This window comes from Simochromis diagramma, unplaced genomic scaffold (genome assembly GCF_900408965.1).
Source record: "Simochromis diagramma unplaced genomic scaffold, fSimDia1.1 OVJJ01000604.1, whole genome shotgun sequence".
Lineage (NCBI taxonomy): Eukaryota > Metazoa > Chordata > Actinopteri > Cichliformes > Cichlidae > Simochromis > Simochromis diagramma.
This window is the reverse complement of record NW_024387416.1, coordinates 4,815,313-4,834,532: the sequence shown is the minus strand read 5'-3', so window position 1 is coordinate 4,834,532 and position 19,220 is coordinate 4,815,313. Positions and strand designations below refer to the sequence as shown.

The 19,220-nt window shown below is 43.6% G+C and overlaps 2 protein-coding genes across 2 annotated transcripts in view; one reads left to right on the top strand and one right to left on the bottom strand.

The window, feature by feature from the left end:
* The window catches only part of hspa12b (heat shock protein 12B), a 23,029-nt gene extending 9,297 nt beyond the window's left edge, over nucleotides 1-13,732 (top strand). The window contains exons 8-14 of the mRNA XM_040012264.1: nucleotides 1,616-1,793; nucleotides 7,210-7,296; nucleotides 8,265-8,369; nucleotides 8,445-8,703; nucleotides 8,798-8,901; nucleotides 10,458-10,648; nucleotides 10,734-13,732. Of these exons, the coding sequence (XP_039868198.1) occupies nucleotides 1,616-1,793; nucleotides 7,210-7,296; nucleotides 8,265-8,369; nucleotides 8,445-8,703; nucleotides 8,798-8,901; nucleotides 10,458-10,648; nucleotides 10,734-11,207 (1,398 nt within the window). The 3' untranslated portion in view covers nucleotides 11,208-13,732. The remainder of the gene's footprint in view (nucleotides 1-1,615; nucleotides 1,794-7,209; nucleotides 7,297-8,264; nucleotides 8,370-8,444; nucleotides 8,704-8,797; nucleotides 8,902-10,457; nucleotides 10,649-10,733) is intronic.
* Nucleotides 13,433-19,220, bottom strand: cct7 (chaperonin containing TCP1, subunit 7 (eta)). The gene is made up of 12 exons (XM_040012265.1): nucleotides 19,180-19,220; nucleotides 17,851-17,934; nucleotides 17,668-17,737; nucleotides 17,474-17,580; nucleotides 17,218-17,396; nucleotides 16,958-17,129; nucleotides 16,673-16,837; nucleotides 16,406-16,594; nucleotides 16,092-16,189; nucleotides 14,884-15,016; nucleotides 14,340-14,546; nucleotides 13,433-14,246 (listed from the first exon to the last, which is right to left on the bottom strand). The coding sequence occupies exons 1-12, from the start codon at nucleotides 19,183-19,185 to the stop codon at nucleotides 14,016-14,018; spliced, it is 1,641 nt and encodes a 546-aa protein (XP_039868199.1). The 5' UTR covers nucleotides 19,186-19,220; the 3' UTR covers nucleotides 13,433-14,015.

The following is a 19,220-nucleotide window of genomic DNA, read 5'->3' as shown; positions in this document are numbered from 1 at the left end:
CACACACACACACACACACACACACACACACACACACACACACACACACACACACACACATTGACACTCAACTTTACCCCCAATATATCATGAGTTATGCTTATACACCTCTCCTACTCTATTCAGCGTTTTATCCCAACTGTCAGTGAATTTGCTCCCATTGCTGTCATTCACCATGTGTGTTTGTTTCTATTTATTTGTATCCACTGTAATTCAGTGTGTGTGTGTGTGTGTGTGTGTGTGTGTGTGTGTGTGTGTGTGTGTGTGTGTGTGTGTGTGTGTGTGTGTGTGTGTGTGTGTGTGCTGCTTATGTTAAATAACATTGACATTTGAGTTATAAATATATGAATGGCTCCTTTAATTATCTCTGTTATTACAACATGCATTCATGCATTCACTTTATAATATTTCACTTTATAATATTTTTCTTTTTCTCCCTACATTAGCTATATTTGTAAAATTCATAATACATTCATGATTTCATATTCTAGTTTTCTTGATCAAAATATTAGGGAAATAGTGAATGAACTTGCTTTTAGCAGACAATACCTCCTCCAGAACCAGGCTCGGCAACGGGCAGCCATCTGCTGCGGCTGGTTGGGGGTGAGGGGAGGATGACAGGATAAAAGACACTCTGTGGAAGACAGCCAGAGATTAATAATAGCTAAGGATTAAAATGCACAGTGGTGTGTAAACACATAGAGACTGAAAAAAGGTGAGTGAAGAAAAAACATTCAGTGTATCACAGGAAGCTCCCAGCAACTTGCCAGACCTATATTGCAGCAAAATTAAGGGAGGATTCAGGGTCACCTGATCCAGCCCTAACTATACGCTTTATCAAAAAGGAAAGTTTTAAGCCTAATCTTAAAACTGTCTCCCGAATCCAAGCTGGGAAGCTGAAAGCTGAAGACTATGCCTCCCATTCTACTCTAGGAACCACAAGCAGGCCAGAAGTCTGAAAGCAAAGTGCTATGTGCAAAACTAGGATCAAGAGATATGTTCATGGATGTAAATACAAGGTGCAAACCACTGGTTACACTAAAGAACTTAAAGGCCAAATTAAAATTTGCCAGAAAGATTGTAAAAGAGGGGGATCCTTTGGACAATGAAACAAAGAAAGATGGGAAGAAAAACATATGGAGACGTAAAAGAACAGCTCTTGATGTGAAACATACCACATCGTACAGTGGAGACAATGTTACAGGACGGGCATCTAATGCTGCCAGTGGAATCAGTCTTCAATGATGTTGTGACTGCTAAAAGAAGTAGCAGGGTGAATTCAACCAAATGCTGTAAAACTACTCATACAACACTTCACAGTGCAAATGGATAATACCAGAGAAAGACCAAGTCGACCACCTGATCCTTAACCTACAGTTATTAAATCACTTGCTAAAAACAAAACTGAGGACACAAAGATTCACAAACAAGCAACAGCTGAAGGTGGCTGCAGTAAGCGCCTGGCAGAGCATTTCAATTGAGGGGGGATTTTGATGATGTGCATATTTTCTAAACTACAGGCAGAAATTGACTGCAAAGGATTTTCATCCAGGTACTAAAAAGTGTTGCCTGTCAGTCAACAATATGGGTAAAGCTTCTGCTGTGTCCTTTATAGGCTGGTCTGGTGTCTCCTGACTGTCCTGAGCAGCTCCTCATTGCTCTTGAACCCGAGGCTGCATCCATTTATTGTCGGAAGCTCCGCCTCCACCAGGTGATTGACCTGAGCATGCAGCCAATCACAAACGGCCTGGAATTGGATGTCTCGCGGCCCTTTGATTCCAGCTTCAGACAAGGTAGAGAACAGAGAGCATGTGTGCATGTAATTTCTGTTGAGCAGGGGTCTTGTTGTTGACTTTGCCATTAGCATGAGCGTGAAACCGCACTGTGTTCCTGGAAATGCTGCTTTTTGATTTCACTTGGGGGTTGTGGGGTCTTTTTTTCAAAGGCTAAATGCGCCTCTGTTAAAGACAAAGAAAGAGAGCGCACTAAGCACAGCGATCTGAATGCAGATACTACTCATGGTTTTGCCTCAGATGACTTTGCAGTTGAGTGTGCAATGAAGTGTTTGGATAGACCATAGGGTCTGATCTGAAACAGACCACAGAATTCCCATGAAGAGGATGCAAGGAACTATTTAACACATCAGCTCTCTAATTAACTTTACGCAGTGCCAGAAAAGCTTTTCCTTAGAAGTGTTTAGTGTTTAGTTAAGTTTGTGGCAGTAGATCACAAGCACTTAACATTTCATGAGAAATCACATGAAACTCTTAAAAAGGAACACGCTTGAATTTCTACTACATTTTACACTTTTTAAATGAAAATAGAACTCAAATAGTACTTAAAGGCTGCTACAGTTAGTGCCAAATGACACAGGAGCTTTATATTGTAAGATATTGTTAAGACCCTACAATAATACAGAGAATAAATCAGATGACTCCCTATGAGCAGGCTCTTGGCGAAAGTGGGAAGGAAAAACTCCCTTTTAACAGGAAGAAACTGAGGGCAGAACCAGGTTCAAGAAGAAGAAGCCATCTGCAATGGCTGGTTGGGGCTGAGGGAAGGAAAAATGTCAGAACAGTGATGCCGTAACAATATAAGTGAAGCATGTAACTGGTTTATTGAATGTCAGTAACAGCACAGATAGGAGTGTGCAGTGTGTCCATGTTAAAAATAACAATTTTAAAATACACAAGGAAGAAATACTTACGATTAGTGTTTTTAACGGACAGGATTCACCAAGTGCTTTGTAGAATATAATCTAAGCTAATAGAAAAAGCAGGTAAATGACACAAAATACAAAAGAACATTTGAAAACCTTACAATGATCTGTAAGCAAGGGAGAGGATTTTTAACTGGATCACAGATGTTAAAAGCAGCCAGTGAAGGGACATTATAGTGGGGTGATACTGTTAAACATTTACTAAATTAAAAACCAGAAAATTACACGTCAATACAGGGAGCGGTGAAATATTTCCCTGGTGGAAACATTTGTTTAACATGGACAGGGGTTGATCAAGGATAACCTCTAAATTACACATACTGACATTAACAGCAAAGGCCAACAGTCCAGATTATTCTTGATGACGAGGACGACGACCAGAACCAAAATCAGCATCAAGCTGCAGAGTTTTACCATTTTTACTAATCCTTGATAGCATTTTTGGCGTTAGCATTGATAACCTTACAGACCTCATGTGGTTTGAGAAATAAAGCTGGCTATCATCAGCAAATAAGTAACAATTAAGCTTGTTTTAAAACTTTCAATAGAGATGTGAGACAAATGAATAACAGGGGCCCAAGAACCAAGCTTGGTGGGACTCAAAGACACAAAGCCTTGAACAAAGACAGCAAGGTTTCTTGGTATAAGAGATCATTTGAACCATTTTAGGGCTGCATCTGAGTCACGGATGGATGGCCATCCATGTCAAAGGCATCACTGAGGTCTGTGGCTTAGTAAGCATGGGTTCATTAGAAGAAAAAGGTCACTCTCCATCGAACATACCATATAATTAATGATCTCATTTAACTCTTAGTAAGTAAGTCCTATTAACTGAATATGTTAAGTCACTAATAATTGCTTTGATTTGTCTAAGTGATGTACTACATTTGGAATTTAATTAAAAGATTAAAAGATGAAAAAACGTCACCAGCTTAAACAAATTAAGGAAATCTGGTTCCTTTTTTTGGTTCTACCAATTTTGGGGGTTTCTAGTGTAGTTGCCAATAGATACACTAAGTAGATCAATACTTAGTCATGTTTTACTCATGAAAATCCAAAGCTATGACCCAAAAGTTTGCCAAATGAAATGAAAATAAATTCAGGCAACATTTCTCGGTGAGTGTATGCCTACAAACTAAAAATTACTTCATTCACATGACACATAGTAATGTGAGCCGCTGTTGCTATAGAAATCTGGATCAGAGCGCAGCTTTAAAAGAAAATTCAAATATGGGGATTTACAGTCGGGAAAGTACCTCCAGAACCAGTACACAAGTGAGAACTTTAACAAAAAGCCAAAATGCAACAAAAAAACTTCCAAAACAGAAGAGCGTGTCCTTCGTGCCCACATGAAGGAAATACCACGAAGATGTAGCAATGAAGAAAAGTCATTTCAAGCTGGGGAGAAAGAAGAGTGATGCATAATTCAGTGGGCGCATATGCTGACCAAAATCCCCTGCAAAGGCCCACTTATACATATGCAGTCAGTGACACACACACACACATTCACACACACTAAACACAGGATATTGTAATTGGAACAAGGTGCAGCGAGACTATGATCTCACCCCCTCCTGGCCTGTCAGCCTCCCTCTCCTTCACTCACTTTCATTTTTCCCTTTATTCTCCCAGACTTTCTCTACCTCTTTCGCTTTTTCGCTCGCTTTCCGAGGACTCGAGCAAACAGACGTATTTACACACACACACTTGGTCTCCCGGTCGTGTTTTTTTACTATCTTTAGCGCGTCTTCCACCTCATTTCATCTCCAAAGATAGCATCGGGGAGTCGTTAACGCACACACATTTTCTTTTTCTGCTGTTTTATGTAAATGGTTTCCAGACTTGCGTTCCATCCATCACCCCTGTAAAACATACACGCAGGCACCGGCGAAATCAAGGCCTGTGTGATTGTGCTTTTCTTCGTTCAGCTTATTTACTATGTGCGACCACACACAAACACACACACACAGAGGTACATACATTACCTTCTGTGTCATCCAAGGTCCTTAAACAACAGTAAGTGTATATTTGCTTTCGACACAGTGTTGCCCAATAAGTCTCCAACCTTTGTTCTTATTCCCCCACAAACCCCCGTCCATTACTCTAATTATTGTGGTGTGTGGTGTTCATGCGGTTTGAGAAAACCATGTAAAAACCACTTTCACCAGCACTAACCTCCATCAAAAGCCGTGCTCGCTGCCTATGACACACATGTTTACGCTTGCCTTTCATCAGGCTCACAGTTTACCAAAAGACTAGTGCTATATATATTTTTTACATTTTAACTTTCTCATCTAGTTTTCCATTAATTTGTAACTATTTGGTTCTCAGAACCATTATGTCTCCTTTCATGTGTTCACCTTGACGTGTGCAGGCATATATAGTGTATCTGCTCTGTCAAACAGCCTGTCAGGTATGTTGTATTTTTGCCAGCTGCATGTGAGCCTGCTGTGTTTTTGTTGGCCTCCCCCATCCGTCCACTTAGCCCGCCACTCTCACAGTTTACACGTGGAGAACAAACAGAATGTTGAAATTCGAGAGCATTCTTCATTTCCAACAAATTGCTCCTGTCACATAAAAATATTATGACCGTACGGTTTTCTTGTTTAACTTGGATCGGATGACTTATGCTTCGTCCTGCACAAATGCCATAAACTCTCATATGTAGCATAAATTACAAACATTTATCTCTGCCGGGTTGAAGTTGAGGAAGATTGTGCTTTGGCTCGAACCTCTTTGCATTGAGGAGTAGTAGTCAGAAGCAAACTTACCGTAAGTGTCTGACCGTGCACCAAGTGTGTTTATACAGAGAGATAAAGAATGTTTGAATCCAGGCGAGGCGGTGCAAGGTGGTGAACGGTGGTGATGACTCTATGGGCTCGCAGCTGGAGAGAGTCCAGAGAAATTCCTTCTTTTTTTTAAGTGCATTAATCTTGCAATTAGTTATTTGGTCACTTGGAGGCAAACAGTTATATTTATCATAAGTTCTTTATTCCAGATCATATAAATGACGGTCAAATTACTGGACTGCAGGGCTAATGGAGAATTCAGGAGGCAGACCTACTAACAGACACCAGATTTGTCAGCTGCACATCCATGATCCAAATCTCTTTTTTAACCACATCTACTGGATTAAGATCTGGTGACTGTGGAGGCCGTTGAGTGCCTCCTATATGGCACAAGATGAGATGCATACAGTCAGCAGCAGCATTCAGGTAGGCTGTGGCATTTAAAGGAGGCCCAATGTGTGCCAGGAAAATATCCTTCTCTGTAAACCCTCGACGTGTCTGTGTGGGGAAATCTCAGCAGATCAGCAGTTTCTGAAACCCTCCACTGATCAGTCAAAACCCACTAATCGATCACAATCCACACGGCATTATCAACACAGAGTGAGAATGCAAAAGTCACCGGCAAACTTCTTCGGCTTGACCAGCAAGGTCACACATCCAGGCCTTTTTGAGTGCGCCAAGCAGAGGTTTTGCCCTCATAGAGGTTCCCAGGATGAGGATTTGGGGCAAAATTGTTTTATTTGCAGGTTATGCATCATAAACTGATCAATGACCTGCATTTTTTGGGTAAGGTTTTGAGAGATGTTTGCAGGAAGTGACATTAGGACAACCAACACTGTAAATATTGGAAAGCCATTGCTTGGCTGTTTCTGTGCACAGCTGGGATTCTAGTGTGTTCATGGTCTGCTCTTCTACTGCTGGGTCACATATTTAGGTTAGCAGATGGATGGAGGGCTTCATTATCAGTTTAGGCTAACAAGCCTGGTTAGTACGCTGTATCCACGAAATGTGAAAATGTACAGATGCAGATACCTGCTAATTAGTGCTCAGTAACACACTAAGAAAAAGCTGGGATTTCATCAACCAAGCTCAAGTGCAAAAGTCATGGGTGATCAATGCCACACAGCAGGCCATTAATTTTGTTAGATATTTCATTTATATTAAAATGGTCCAAAAAGCCATAAATTAGCAAAGATCGGGGGCAGCTGCTCATCATTCAGATTGGCCCAAAGTGCTAAATTAACCATAAAGACCAAAACTGGTTTTTGTACCAGCCTATAAATATGTTCATGTTACTGATTTTAACCTGATCAAGCGCCTCCAAAGGTGTAATGGATAACACTTGGCAGGTGAAAGGTCTCTGGCTTGATTCCAGCTGGTAACACAAACTCCCCTTGGGGTTGCATCTGCAGGGCATCCTGTGAAAAAACTGCCAAATCAAACATGCAGAGCTACCTGCTGTGGAAACAGCTGATAACAGTGTTTGACAGAGAAGATGATGAACTGTTTTCGAGAATTCCCCTTTTGATTCCATGTTTTTCTCCCAAAATTAGTAATCAGAAGCATCACTTTCACCTCAATGCTCAACTCTTTTTTTTTCCGACTCACAGAAAGACAGAAGAGGTTCCGGCTCGTGCCTCTGAATAGCAAAGAAATAGTAGATAAATAAATAAATAATTCTGTGCGTGTCTTCTGTTACAGCAAGGGAGCAGCTGAGGCGATCCAGACACAGCAGGACCTTCCTGGTGGAGAGTGGAACTGGAGAGCTGTGGTCAGAGCTGCAGACTGGTAAGGCCATCTGTGCGTATGTGAGCCTAAGAGACAGGCAGACCCCACATGTGGGAGATATTGATGACTTTGACCTTTAACCCCAGCCGGCAGACTCTGAGGAACAAACCCGCCCACTTTAATAGAGGACAAACCCCAAACCTGATGTTTGCAGGTTCTATTTGAACTGATTTAAATAATCTAATTATGGCTTCCTGATGTGTTTTAATAATAAGATCTTTTTGTTTGTTTGTTTTACTGTAAATATGTATGATGGAAAAATTAACAATTACTTTGCATACTTTGCATTTTCCTGGGTTATGAAATGAAAGTTGTTCACTCTGCTGTTGAGGCATGACAGCATTTTGTGGAGCCACGTGCGCCTGCTGACCCTTAGTGCGCTCATCCCTGTCAACACACACACACACACACACAGGAAGGACCCAGCCCATGGGACTCTCTGCACGGCAGATACAAGAAGAAGAGACTCTCTTATCTTCCTGCCTTGCAAACATCCTTTGATTCCTCCTCTTGTCTTATATTTTTATTTCTGTTCATTTCCACCACACGCCTTCTTTTCTCTTCCTCACTCGCTTCTACACGTCTCATGAGCTCTCGTGTTTAGGGTGCAGTCATCAGGGTAGCTACACGAAAACTAACCCTTATCACCGGACATATCACAAACATACACTCTAGCAGGGGAAGAGCAGCAACCACAGATGCCTCAAGGTTGTTTACATTCAAAACACTGCGTGTTCAAGAGTTTCTGGGGAAGCTGCAGACAAACCAAATATACACACACGCATTTTTGCATCGTCCACAAAAATGAAGACACGTTATCTTCCACGATTTCCTCCTACAAGCTTGATGTGCTTGATATGTGTTTTTTTCTTTAAAAAATCTGAAATATGAGGTATGAAAAAGCAAAAAATGTTCTTAGGATGCAAACAAAACAACAGCATGTGTTCATCCGTGCCCTCTCTGTTCAGGTGATAGATATGTGGTTGCAGACTGCGGAGGAGGAACAGTTGACCTGACAGTCCATCAGATTGAGCAGCCACAGGGAACTCTTAAAGAGCTCTACAAGGCCTCAGGTACATCCTTATACAAAGGACAAAAAAAAGCAAACACATTTCCTACAGTTTCCATAGCTGCAGTGTTTCCGCCAGGCGGTCCCTACGGCGCCGTCGGCGTTGACCTGGCCTTCGAAGCCATGCTGTGCCAGATCTTTGGCGAGGACTTCATCCAGAGCTTTAAAGCCAAGCGGCCAGCGGCCTGGGTGGACCTCATGATCGCGTTTGAAGCGAGGAAACGCACAGCGTCTCCGGGCAGGACCAACGCCCTCAACATCTCCCTGCCTTTCTCTTTCATCGACTACTACAAGAGGCACAGAGGGCAGAGTGTGGAGGCTGCCCTGAGAAGGAGCAAGTGAGTGTGGGCTGAGAGGTGCGATGAGTGAACAACGAGCGTACGTGCAACTTTCGATGACAGAGTGATTTTTTACTTCCTTCTGTGTGTGCAGTATGAATATAGTGAAGTGGTCCTCCCAGGGGATGCTGCGGCTGACACAGGAAGCCATGAATGAGCTCTTCCAGCCCACCATCAGCAAGATTGTGAAGCACATTGGTAAGAAAGACAAATGTCCAGAGAAGGGGGCTGCTGCGCACATGCTATACACAAAAATGTACTGATTGACATAAAAGACCCGGGCACTTAAAAACTTCCTTTTCCTTCCACTCCCCACTTATGTTTTGTGTACTTTCACATAACTCTTCTGTTTAACTTTGCAGTAAATCTACTAGGAGAAACCTGAAAAACAACCCCAGGAGAAAGCCAGTGCAAAGGCTTTCCGAGATAAAACTAGTATTCAAGCTCAACGAACGCCGTACTCGGGCGTCAAGATGAACCTGTGCAGAATAGGCCCTTGAAATTATCGACATTTTAAGGGTTTTTTGGAACCAGAAGTGACCGTGTTTCAACAACAGGGTAGAGCTGCTTGTTAGCACTGGCAAAATTCAAGTGCACACATTAAAAACATAAAAAAATAGACGCAGCTACCATGAAGTCACCCATTAATCACATTTTGAAGCCTGGAGCGAGATGAATTTCTCCCATCTTTGTGTTGAAATCAAACGACATTAATATCTTATTCGAAACAAGTGACAAACGCATGTGGGAAGTGTTTATCTGTGTCAAATCAGAGAGCTTTTTCCGCGTAGACTTCTATAGGACAGGAAGTATTTTCGTAATCACAGCTATCGCCATCTGGTGGCCGTTGAAAAGAATGTAGGTTTCACGCGCTGATGCTTTGGCTTCGCTTTTCAGACCCAGAAGCTACGTCCATCAATTTATTGTCTGTGAGTGCGCATAACGGGTTAATCATGCGCAATAGATTTCAGCTAATTAGTGCTAGGTAACTGACTAACGAAATAATAGAATTTAACTCATCAAAACTAAATCACCACCTTTTTAAAAAAAACAAAACAAATTTAAACAGAATCCTAGCAGCTCTATTAGGGGCCCAGTAATGAAATGCAGTTGTCATGCAGAGGGAAATTAGCTGCACTATTTTTATACCAAGTTGTGACCATGTATTTTCCATCATTCGTAAAGCCTGGTTAGGTTATAGTATTTTTTAAGACCAATATTTGGTGACTTTTTAATGCAGATTTTTTTTTTTCCAAAACAAAAACATAACAAAAAAAACCAGATTACATAGACTAAAGATGGGACATGAGTTTGCTTAGATTCTTGCACACTGCTCGAACTCCTGACCTTACTAGATTATCGACTGCCAAAAGCATGAAGTGTGCTTATTCAGATGTAAAAGGACAAAAGCTGCTACAGCTACAAATTACAGCTCAAATCAATCAAAACATAACGACTTTCCTTGAGACCCTTTTCAAGATGGTTGTGATTTCATTTTTATGTTTTCCAACCTTTTCAAAAGAGAACAAAACCAGAAAAATGCAGTCTGTTTCAAATCAAGCACATGCCAGTGGTACATTCAAAACCATGGGATGGTTTCCCAGTATGAATATTTGGTGGTCATTAAAAGAAAACTGGGAGTCAACAAAGGGTTTGACATGAAGAAACACCGGGGACAGCTGCTGGAAAAGGCAGAAATTCTCTCAATGGAAAGACAAATTACTTAAGAAGCTTTATATCTTCTTCCTTCACAGAGGAGCTGATGACAAAACCAGAAGTGCGTGGTGTGCGTTTCCTCTTCCTAGTTGGTGGTTTTGCAGAATCCCCTATGCTGCAAAAAGCCGTCCAGAAGGCACTGGGGAGGACGTGCCGCATCATCATTCCTCACGACGTTGGTCTTACCATACTGAAGGGCGCTGTGCTCTTCGGGTTGGATCCCACCGTGGTGAGAGTTCGGGAATACCGGAAAGTATCGGAGTAGTAATGTGACACATTATCTTACGATCGTTCTCTCTCGCTCTCTGGCACAGGTCCGAGTGCGTCGTTGCCCTTTGACCTATGGTGTTGGTGTCCTGAACAGGTTTGTGGAGGGACGCCACCCACGGGATAAACTCCTCATCAAAGACGGTCGTGAGTGGTGCACGGACATCCTCGATCGCTTCGTCTCCGTCGACCAGTCGGTGGCCCTGGGCGAGGTTGTGAGGCGAAGCTACACGCCTGCTCGTCTGGGCCAACGAAAGATCATCATCAACATCTACTGCACCGCCACCGATGACGTCACATACATCTGTGACCCTGGAGTCAGGAAGTGTGGCACAATAACCTTAGACCTGCCCGAACCGTTACCGCCACCGGGTGCGGTGGGAGGAGCAGGAGCAGGAACCCCAGAGAGAAGGGAAATCAGAGCGACCATGCAGTTTGGCGACACGGAGATTAAAGTCACGGCCGTTGATGTCATGTCTAACCGCTCCGTCCGGGCTTCCATAGACTTCCTGTCTAACTGAGGAGGAGCAGGAAGTGGAGCCGTGGATGCAAAAACACACATTAGCTGATTGGAGGGATGATAATTTTAGAAAAAGCGGTACTTTGGGAGTGGGCGACATGTTTTGTTGGAAAAACACTGCATTCTTAGGAGCAACTTGCAACTTAGGATGCAAGAAGATCAAGAGAGAATCCACGCTTCACAAACACCAAAGTCCTTCAATCTCTTTGAAGTCGAAGAGGGACAAAGTCCGTCATGTCTCGCCTTATAATGTCGTCAGCAGCATTTCCCGCCAACAGTCAGAGAAACACTTTGTGGGAACTTTGTGAAAACGAATGAAAGCTGAGCGAGACACAAACGGACTTTACTATCTCAGTGACTCTAACGAAACACAATATGCTACCTAATGAGTGAAACTCGCTCATGTTGATCGTTAAATATACAGACTTTTACCTTTGGGCCTCGTGTAATAAACAATGCCTTATTTAAACCAACGCAACGCTGCAGATAATAACGTCACCGACTGGACCGCAGCCTTGTTTCTCTAATGTGAAAGCACTCCCCCTAGCGGTGCAGAGACTGACCTACAACACTGCCTTGGAATCCGTCAAAACACATACTATAAGAAAAGAACTGTGGCTTTATAACATTTAAAATGTTTCAAACCACTTTGAACAAAAAAAAATAATGAAGTTGTGCTATTTGAAGACGAAGCTCATAAACCTATCGTGACCTCTAAAAGTTGTGAGCTTTTATTTTGAGAGGAAACTATTAATTTAAATCCAGTGCTTAATTCATAACTCATCAGGAAACATTTGGCTCATCAGCTGATAAACGCCCCACTATGTCCACTAGCTAGTCGCTAACATGTCCTGTTTTAACATATGGACTTTCTCATCCAGCACACAGCAGGAAATAGCCCTCTACAGATGCATTGTTACTACTGGAAACACTAGATGAAGCACCACATGCACATAAGAACTCACTCACTACCTGCAGATGGATGCAGCTTTATGTCTTTAAACTGAAACCTATTGTGAAGTTCCTTAACCCTGCGTTCTTGCCATTTCATTAGGTACACTTAGGCACGCAGACGTGGTCATGATGACCTGCTGAAGTTCAAACCGAGCAACAGAATGGGAGCGAATGGCAACTTAAGTGACCTTGAATGGAGAATGATTGTTGGTGCCAGAGGTGCTGGTCTATTTCAGAAACTGCTTATCTACTGGGATTGTCACACACAACCATCTCTAGGGTTTATAGATAAAGATCTGAAAACTAGATAACATCCAGCGAGCAGCAATTCACACGGGCTCACCAAAACCTGACAAGACTGGAAAAATGTTGCATGCTTTGATCATTCTTAATTGTGCTGCAAGGTTTCAATGATAGCGTCAGAATTTGGCGTCCAAGCAGATAAGGCACGATGTCACAAACTCAAATCACCACACTTCTCAGTGCAGTCGAGCGCCTTTGGGATGTGGTGGAATGGGAGATTTGCAACAACAAATCTGTTGTAACTGTGTGATGCTGTCACGTCAGCATAAACCAAAATGTCAGAGGAATGTTTCCAGCATCTTGTTGAATCTGTGCCACGAAGAACGAAGGTCAAAGGGGGTCCAACCCGGTACTAGCATTGGTTACTAATGAAGCAGTGAGTGTGTCGTTTTGTACAACATATATGAGAAAATGCTAACCTGATCTATGCACTCAGTTACAACTTATGTCTAATAAGCTTCAGACCTAAGTCAAAGGTCTTAATCAGCACATGTGTATGTTGTAAATGATGGTCCCCACTGTGGAGGAAAGAGATGATAAAGCTGTGGAAAGCCTAACTGGCAACTACAGAGTTGTTACAAAATATGACTTTGCCAAGTACTTGACATCATAGTTGCGACATCCATCTTTTATAAATACTGTGTAATTGTTACTTTATAGATCTAATAATTCTCAAGATTTGATCAGTGGAGCCTTGTACTGAGTACCTGTACAAAGAAAATCAGGTATACGTGTGGAGCTAAGGTCACGCAGACCTCATCATGGTAAACCAGTAACTGTCTTCTTGTGTATTTGTGTAATAACCATAACACGAATAAATATAATTCCGACCTCATCTTTTATATGTTGTCTAAACTGGGATGCATTTGTATCCACATCGCTGTTGAACACAACACAGAACTTCACTTGTGTCTGGATCACTTCTTTAAAGATCCGAGTGCTGAGACAGACGTCAGTCAGAACAAACAGTCCAGGTTTCAGCTGTGAATTTATTGATGAGAGTGCTCCAATAAATAGTTTCACACAGCGGGGCTAACAAATGGTTCAGAACTGCTCGACATTGCATCAGTGCTTCACTTTCCATGTCACACGGCAGTTTGTCACGTAACACAAAACCAAATTAGAAGTTATGGAACGACTCCTTCAGATCACAGGACACAGGAGTGTGTTACTAAAGAGGGGGGCTGCTGACAGTCTGCTTTCACTTCACCATTCCTCAGTAAAAAAACATAAAATGTGTGAAAAGATGCAGTGCTTGAAATGTTTAATGGATGTTACCGTGTGAAAGCTTTAGTAAGAAAACCTACAGACAAAAAAAAAACCCCAAAAAAAACAAGAAACATCAGCCGTCGTTCTTCTTCTCCCTGCTGTTTGACTAAACTTAACATCTGCCGTGTGTCTGACTGCTTACAACACCTCATTTTATCCAAAATTAAAATCCAAACGTGGGTAAAACATGTCAAATCTTTGTCTGCATCGCTACAGGAGACACATTCTTTCTGGCGTTTGGATTTAGTCCTTGTTTAAAATGGGGTTTTGCTGTTTCGCGTCGTTAGTGAGCATGGGGTCTCCCGCGGCCTCTGCCCCTGCCGGCGCCACCTGGAGGTCCGTCCACAGCACTGCGGGGGTTCTTGATCGTCTCGTCGACCGACAGGATGAGACAAGCTGCTTCTGACGCCGCCGTCAGGGCGTTGATCCGCACTATGGACGGCTCCCACACGCAGGCGACAAAGTTGTCTGCGATGTCCTCGTTGTTGATGTCCACACCGTACCACATGCCCCCCTGACAGGTGACAGATGAAGCGCACACAGTCACCTTCACTTTAAATACTACCAGGGATTAAAAGGTGTGTGTGTGTGTTTGTTTGTTTTCTACCTGTGCGTGTTTCGCCCGCAGTTTGTTCAGGATGTTTGTGGCGTCGAAGCCGGCGTTGTCGCACAGCTGTCTGGGGATGATCTCCAGGGCCTTGGCGTATGCTCCAATAAGGAGCTGCTGTTTTCCGGGGATGGTCCTCGAGTAGTCCCGCAGGTACTTGGACAGCTCCATCTCTATGGCTCCTCCACCCGCTACAACAGAGTCATTCTAGGAAGAGGGTTGATACAGTTAAGACACTGGAAATCAAAACATACCAATGATAGTGGCGAGCAAAGATAAACCAAACTTACAGGAAACAAGAGTCAGAGACGAGGTCACAGCAACTCAAAAACAAGCTGCTTTCTCCTCATGAAGCATTGCTGAAGCTCTACTCATGTTTCAAGCCAAGCAACCAGTACGCATGTAATTTATCATCATCCAATTACAATCTCACTTTTAAGTACAATCAAATGTTTTTTCCTCCCACGTGCACAAAATAAAAACAGAGACTGATTCTTTAAACTCAACCAGGAATAATCAGCATCTGAACACTTGTGCAGCTGACCTTGATGGCTCTGCGCACGATCATGATGGCATCGTGCAGCGACCGCTCCGTCTCCTCTGTGAACTGCTCGGCCCCGCCCCTCAGGATGATGGTGCATGTCTTTGCCTTCGGGCAGCCCTTAAAGAAGTTGTACCTACACAGAAAAAAATACACAACAAAACACGCATTTGTCACTTTAAAGTTGCTGCTTTACCATTTTTGTTATTGCAGTGACAGTTTTGTCTTTTCTCACACTGACTAAAATCTCATCCATCCATCAATCCTCTTCTGCTTCTCTTGGGCCGGGGTCGAGGGGTCAGCGGCCTAATGTTGATTTAGACTTTAACTTGCATAGTAACCGGAAACATATAGTTACATGTCTCAGGGAGGTGCATGTAAGGTTATGCAGATGGTTGTGGCGTAGGGCTAAAATGAGGTTCCAGTGATGGTGTAAGTTACGCCGTAGATCTGACGCAGAATTATAATACACGTGTTAGTAGAGGAGTCCAGACCTCTTTAACCCCACCCAGACCATTTGAGCAATATAATCTTTCTAGCGTGTCCTGGATCTACCTCACCCAGGAGACGCCCAGTATGCATCCATATAAGCTTTATTCTCGAGCTTTTGTGCTGGGCTGCAACGCACAGAAGCGGAGCTGTGACTGAGAAGTGAACTCTGGTGGAGTGAAAGAAACCGTTTTGCTGAGGTTCATAACAGCACCACCTCCTCCCATTCACAGCTGTTTTACTGTACATTGCAACATTAGAAACTGCTGGTTTAGTTCGTTCTGATCTTTAAATGTGCCAAGTTGATGCAGGAGGCCTCTTAGGTGATGTTTCATGTCCTACTGTGAAGAGGCTCCAGGACAGAAACTGTGACTTGTTCCCTGGCCAACCTCTTGGCTGGTCGTTCCCAGGCTCAGTGTTCCCGGGATGAGCTGGAAGTGGTGACTGCTGCCCCCATGGCCCAAACACAGATAAGCAGTAGAAAATGTATGGATGAAAATTTTATTAACACTGGAGTATACACCCCTTCTTTTCCTCAGCAGCCATACGACGGTAGCTCTAGTGCAACCCTCCACAAACAGCTCTCAGAGGGATGAAGAATATGCAAAACTGATCTTTCAAACTTTTCAACACTTCTTCTTCCACTGAACGAATGTAGCATAATTATTATAATATGTTTGGCCATTACACTTATGTATGGTCACAATAGATGCCTCTCTCACCTCTCTCCTCCGACCTGGACCTCTTCAAAGAGCTCACACTGTCCCAGCACATCGTTGGTCATCGCTCCTACAGACGTCTGGATGGAGCCTCCGCAGGCCTGATGGTTACATTACACAGTCAGCTGCTTTCACCCTCAGAATCTGTCCAAGCGTCAGCACTTTAAAAGCCAAGTCAGCTCCAACTAGCTGTCATTCTTCAAGCTAAATGACCAACTGCAGTTTTCAACATAATAATCAACTACCAAGATTGATTTTGGATTTTTGGCGTCCCGGTTGATCCATAACAAAAAACTAACAGTTTGTGAATGCCTCACCATCATGGTCCTCTTCAGGTCTTCCTCCTGAACCCGCCCAGCACAGAACAGGTCTCTGTCAGCGAAGAACTGGGTGGCCACATCACCGATGGGCAACTTTGACAGGACCACCTTGGCTCCTGACTGGTAGATCTTCTCCAGCTTGTCGTATAAGATGTTCCACTCTGCATCCACGATGGCCTGGTAGTCCTGCAGCAAAGGTTCAGGTTAGAGGGAGCGTGGAAACAAAACCCTTTCACAAACAGCTTTGTGGCAGCTGATTCGTACCTCCACAGATTTCACACGGACTTCAGCGTTGTCCTTCTCGGCTTTCAGTTCCAGCTCCACATTGAGCAAAGCGATCTTTGGATTTTCGTAGCGTTTGGGCTGCATCTCAAAGCCGGCGTAGGAGAACGTCTTCTTGAACGCAACGCCAGAGACCAGCTGGGACTCCTGAACAATTTAAAAAAACCAACATGTTGAGGTAAGACCATGTATGATATATTATCTGCTTCTTTAACACTGTTGTTTTGAAAGATTTTACACAGGAAAATCACACTTCCTGGCACCAACCTCCAGAGCTCCTCCCTGGACCTTCTTGATACCGATCATTTTCAGAGACATGAGCTCGTCCAGTGACATGACTGCATCCACAACCATTTTGGAGAAGAATTCCTTCTGACCCGCGATCAGCTTGGAGTTTAGAGCTGTGGCCGCACATTTCTCCAACAGCTCCCTCTGCTCTCTGGCACAGTGAAGCAGAAAAGAGGTCGTCAGCTGTACTGCTCACCGGAGAAACATCAAAAGTTGCTCAAGTCAAACAGAGAACTCACTGCTTATCGTCTTTTTTCACAGAGACGGCGATCTCCTTTATCTTGCCGACGGCGAGATTGGTGGCGGTGCGGAACGCTCTGATGATGGTCTGCGGGTGGAGACCCTCCTCCACGTACGGCTTCAGCTGCTTCAGGAACTCTGCAGCCAGGAGGGTGACGGAGGTGGTGCCGTCCCCAACCTGAGGACAAAGACGGTGTCAATCTGAAATTCCTGACAGCATAAACTCTGATGCACGAATGGCCTCAAACAGCTCACCTCAGCGTCCTGGGAGCGAGCAATGTCCACCAGAGTTTTGGCCGCAGGGTGAACCACATCCAGCAGTTTCAGGATGGTGGCTCCATCATTGGAGATTGTGGCCTTTCCTGGAAAAATAAACATTTGCATTACACCGACTGTGCCGCAGACCAATCCAGGAACAATAACGCCTTCTTTTCCCCCATCCATCTCACCTCTGCTGTCCACCATCAGTTTGTCCATCCCTCTGGGCCCCAGGGTGGTCCTGACAGCCTCAGAAATCACCTGCAGAAGGAAACACGAGCAGCACATTTAGAGGAATTCAAGAATGTTTAGTTAAATTCAGAGCAAATGAAAAATAGACACAGAACTACAAAGAGATGAGTTATTGTTCTGACCTGGCAGGCATTGATGTTGCTGATGAGCTGGGGAATACCCTGAGATGTGTCCGTCCCCTCCTTAAGCAGAATAACCGGTGTGGGCTGAAGTAGAGAGGGAGACACAGGAAGACAAGAAGGGAGGGTAAGCAAACTGATAATCTGCTCACACCTGTCAGCAGCATCCATCGTGACTGGGCACCTCAGAAATCCCATCATTCTGCTCGTTTCCAGCACAACGTTAGTGTTTTTGGACTCCGCTACAGGAGCTTTGCAACAAAGCCTCTCAGTCTGTCCACTATCTGGAACAAACCATTTTAACACACTTCAGCCTCAAATTTCTTCTGACTGTCCACCCCTCACAAATAGAAGGTGGCTGTGGTTTTTTTGCTCACATTGGTGCTATTTTAAGTACATACACGCTGATCTCAGGTGCTTAAAAAGCAGGCAAACAGATTTCTTTAAATTTAGTGATGATGTTTCCCCTCTCACTTTCAGTTCAGAACTGAAGAAGCCTCTTGGATAAGAGGCTAAATGTCTTCAACCAACCTAAAGAAGTCCACTCGCCTCCTTTCTAAGCTCCTAAGACGATCATGACCCGGATGACTGAGAACCTACACAGACATATACACTCGGACATCACACAAATCCAAGAATACGAGGAAAAAGTCCTGCAAAAGCACTGTGACAGTGACGATGCGCAAACATCTATTGTACATCCATATTGCCAGAAGGATTGATGTCACATTGTAGGCACTCATAAGGATGAACAATGTGTCAAAGTACAAATGCCTAGGTTATTTATACACGACATTGTTGTAGCAATAGCTTTGTCAGTGGTATCAGTGCATGCATGTAGGTTTGTACAGCTCGCATCATTTTCCGGGCCATTAGCTTTCAGATTTTTACTGCTAAAAGCAGAACATCACATAAGCCGGTGCAGCTCCTCAGCCGTACAAAGAGGCTAAACACACAGCAGCTCAGCTCGTCAAAAACTAGGTGGAGGGCGGTATTAAAATTAAATATGTTCAAATGCTGAAAGCGAATCCACGTGAAGTAGATAAATATGTAACTACACGACGCTAGCTCAAATTTTAACACTAGTTTATAGGAAGCCGTTTAGCATCACCGTTAGCATCGTATCCGCCCATTGATAGCGGCTATGCTAGCATTGTCTGGCTAAAAATAATAACCTTTTTAAAAGCCATTTCATAAAATAAGAGCTTTCCGAGACTTCTAACGGCCCGTCACCGACACCAGGCGCACTCCGGGAGACCATGTTCTCTGATAAACTACAGGATGGAGATGGATTAGATGTTTGAGTGTGGTGCATGATGCTAGCTGACTCACCATCATCTTTGCAGTTCTTTCGAGAAGCTTTCCACCGGCAT

What these genes read in the sequence shown, in the direction of transcription:
- cct7 (XM_040012265.1), bottom strand. An exon ending in GCAACATCAATGCCTGCCAG is followed by an intron (nt 17,738 to 17,850) that starts GTCAGAACAATA and finishes TTCCTTCTGCAG; the next exon opens with GTGATTTCTGAGGCTGTCAG. An exon ending in TCCGTGTGAAATCTGTGGAG is followed by an intron (nt 16,595 to 16,672) that starts GTACGAATCAGC and finishes CCTTTGCTGCAG; the next exon opens with GACTACCAGGCCATCGTGGA.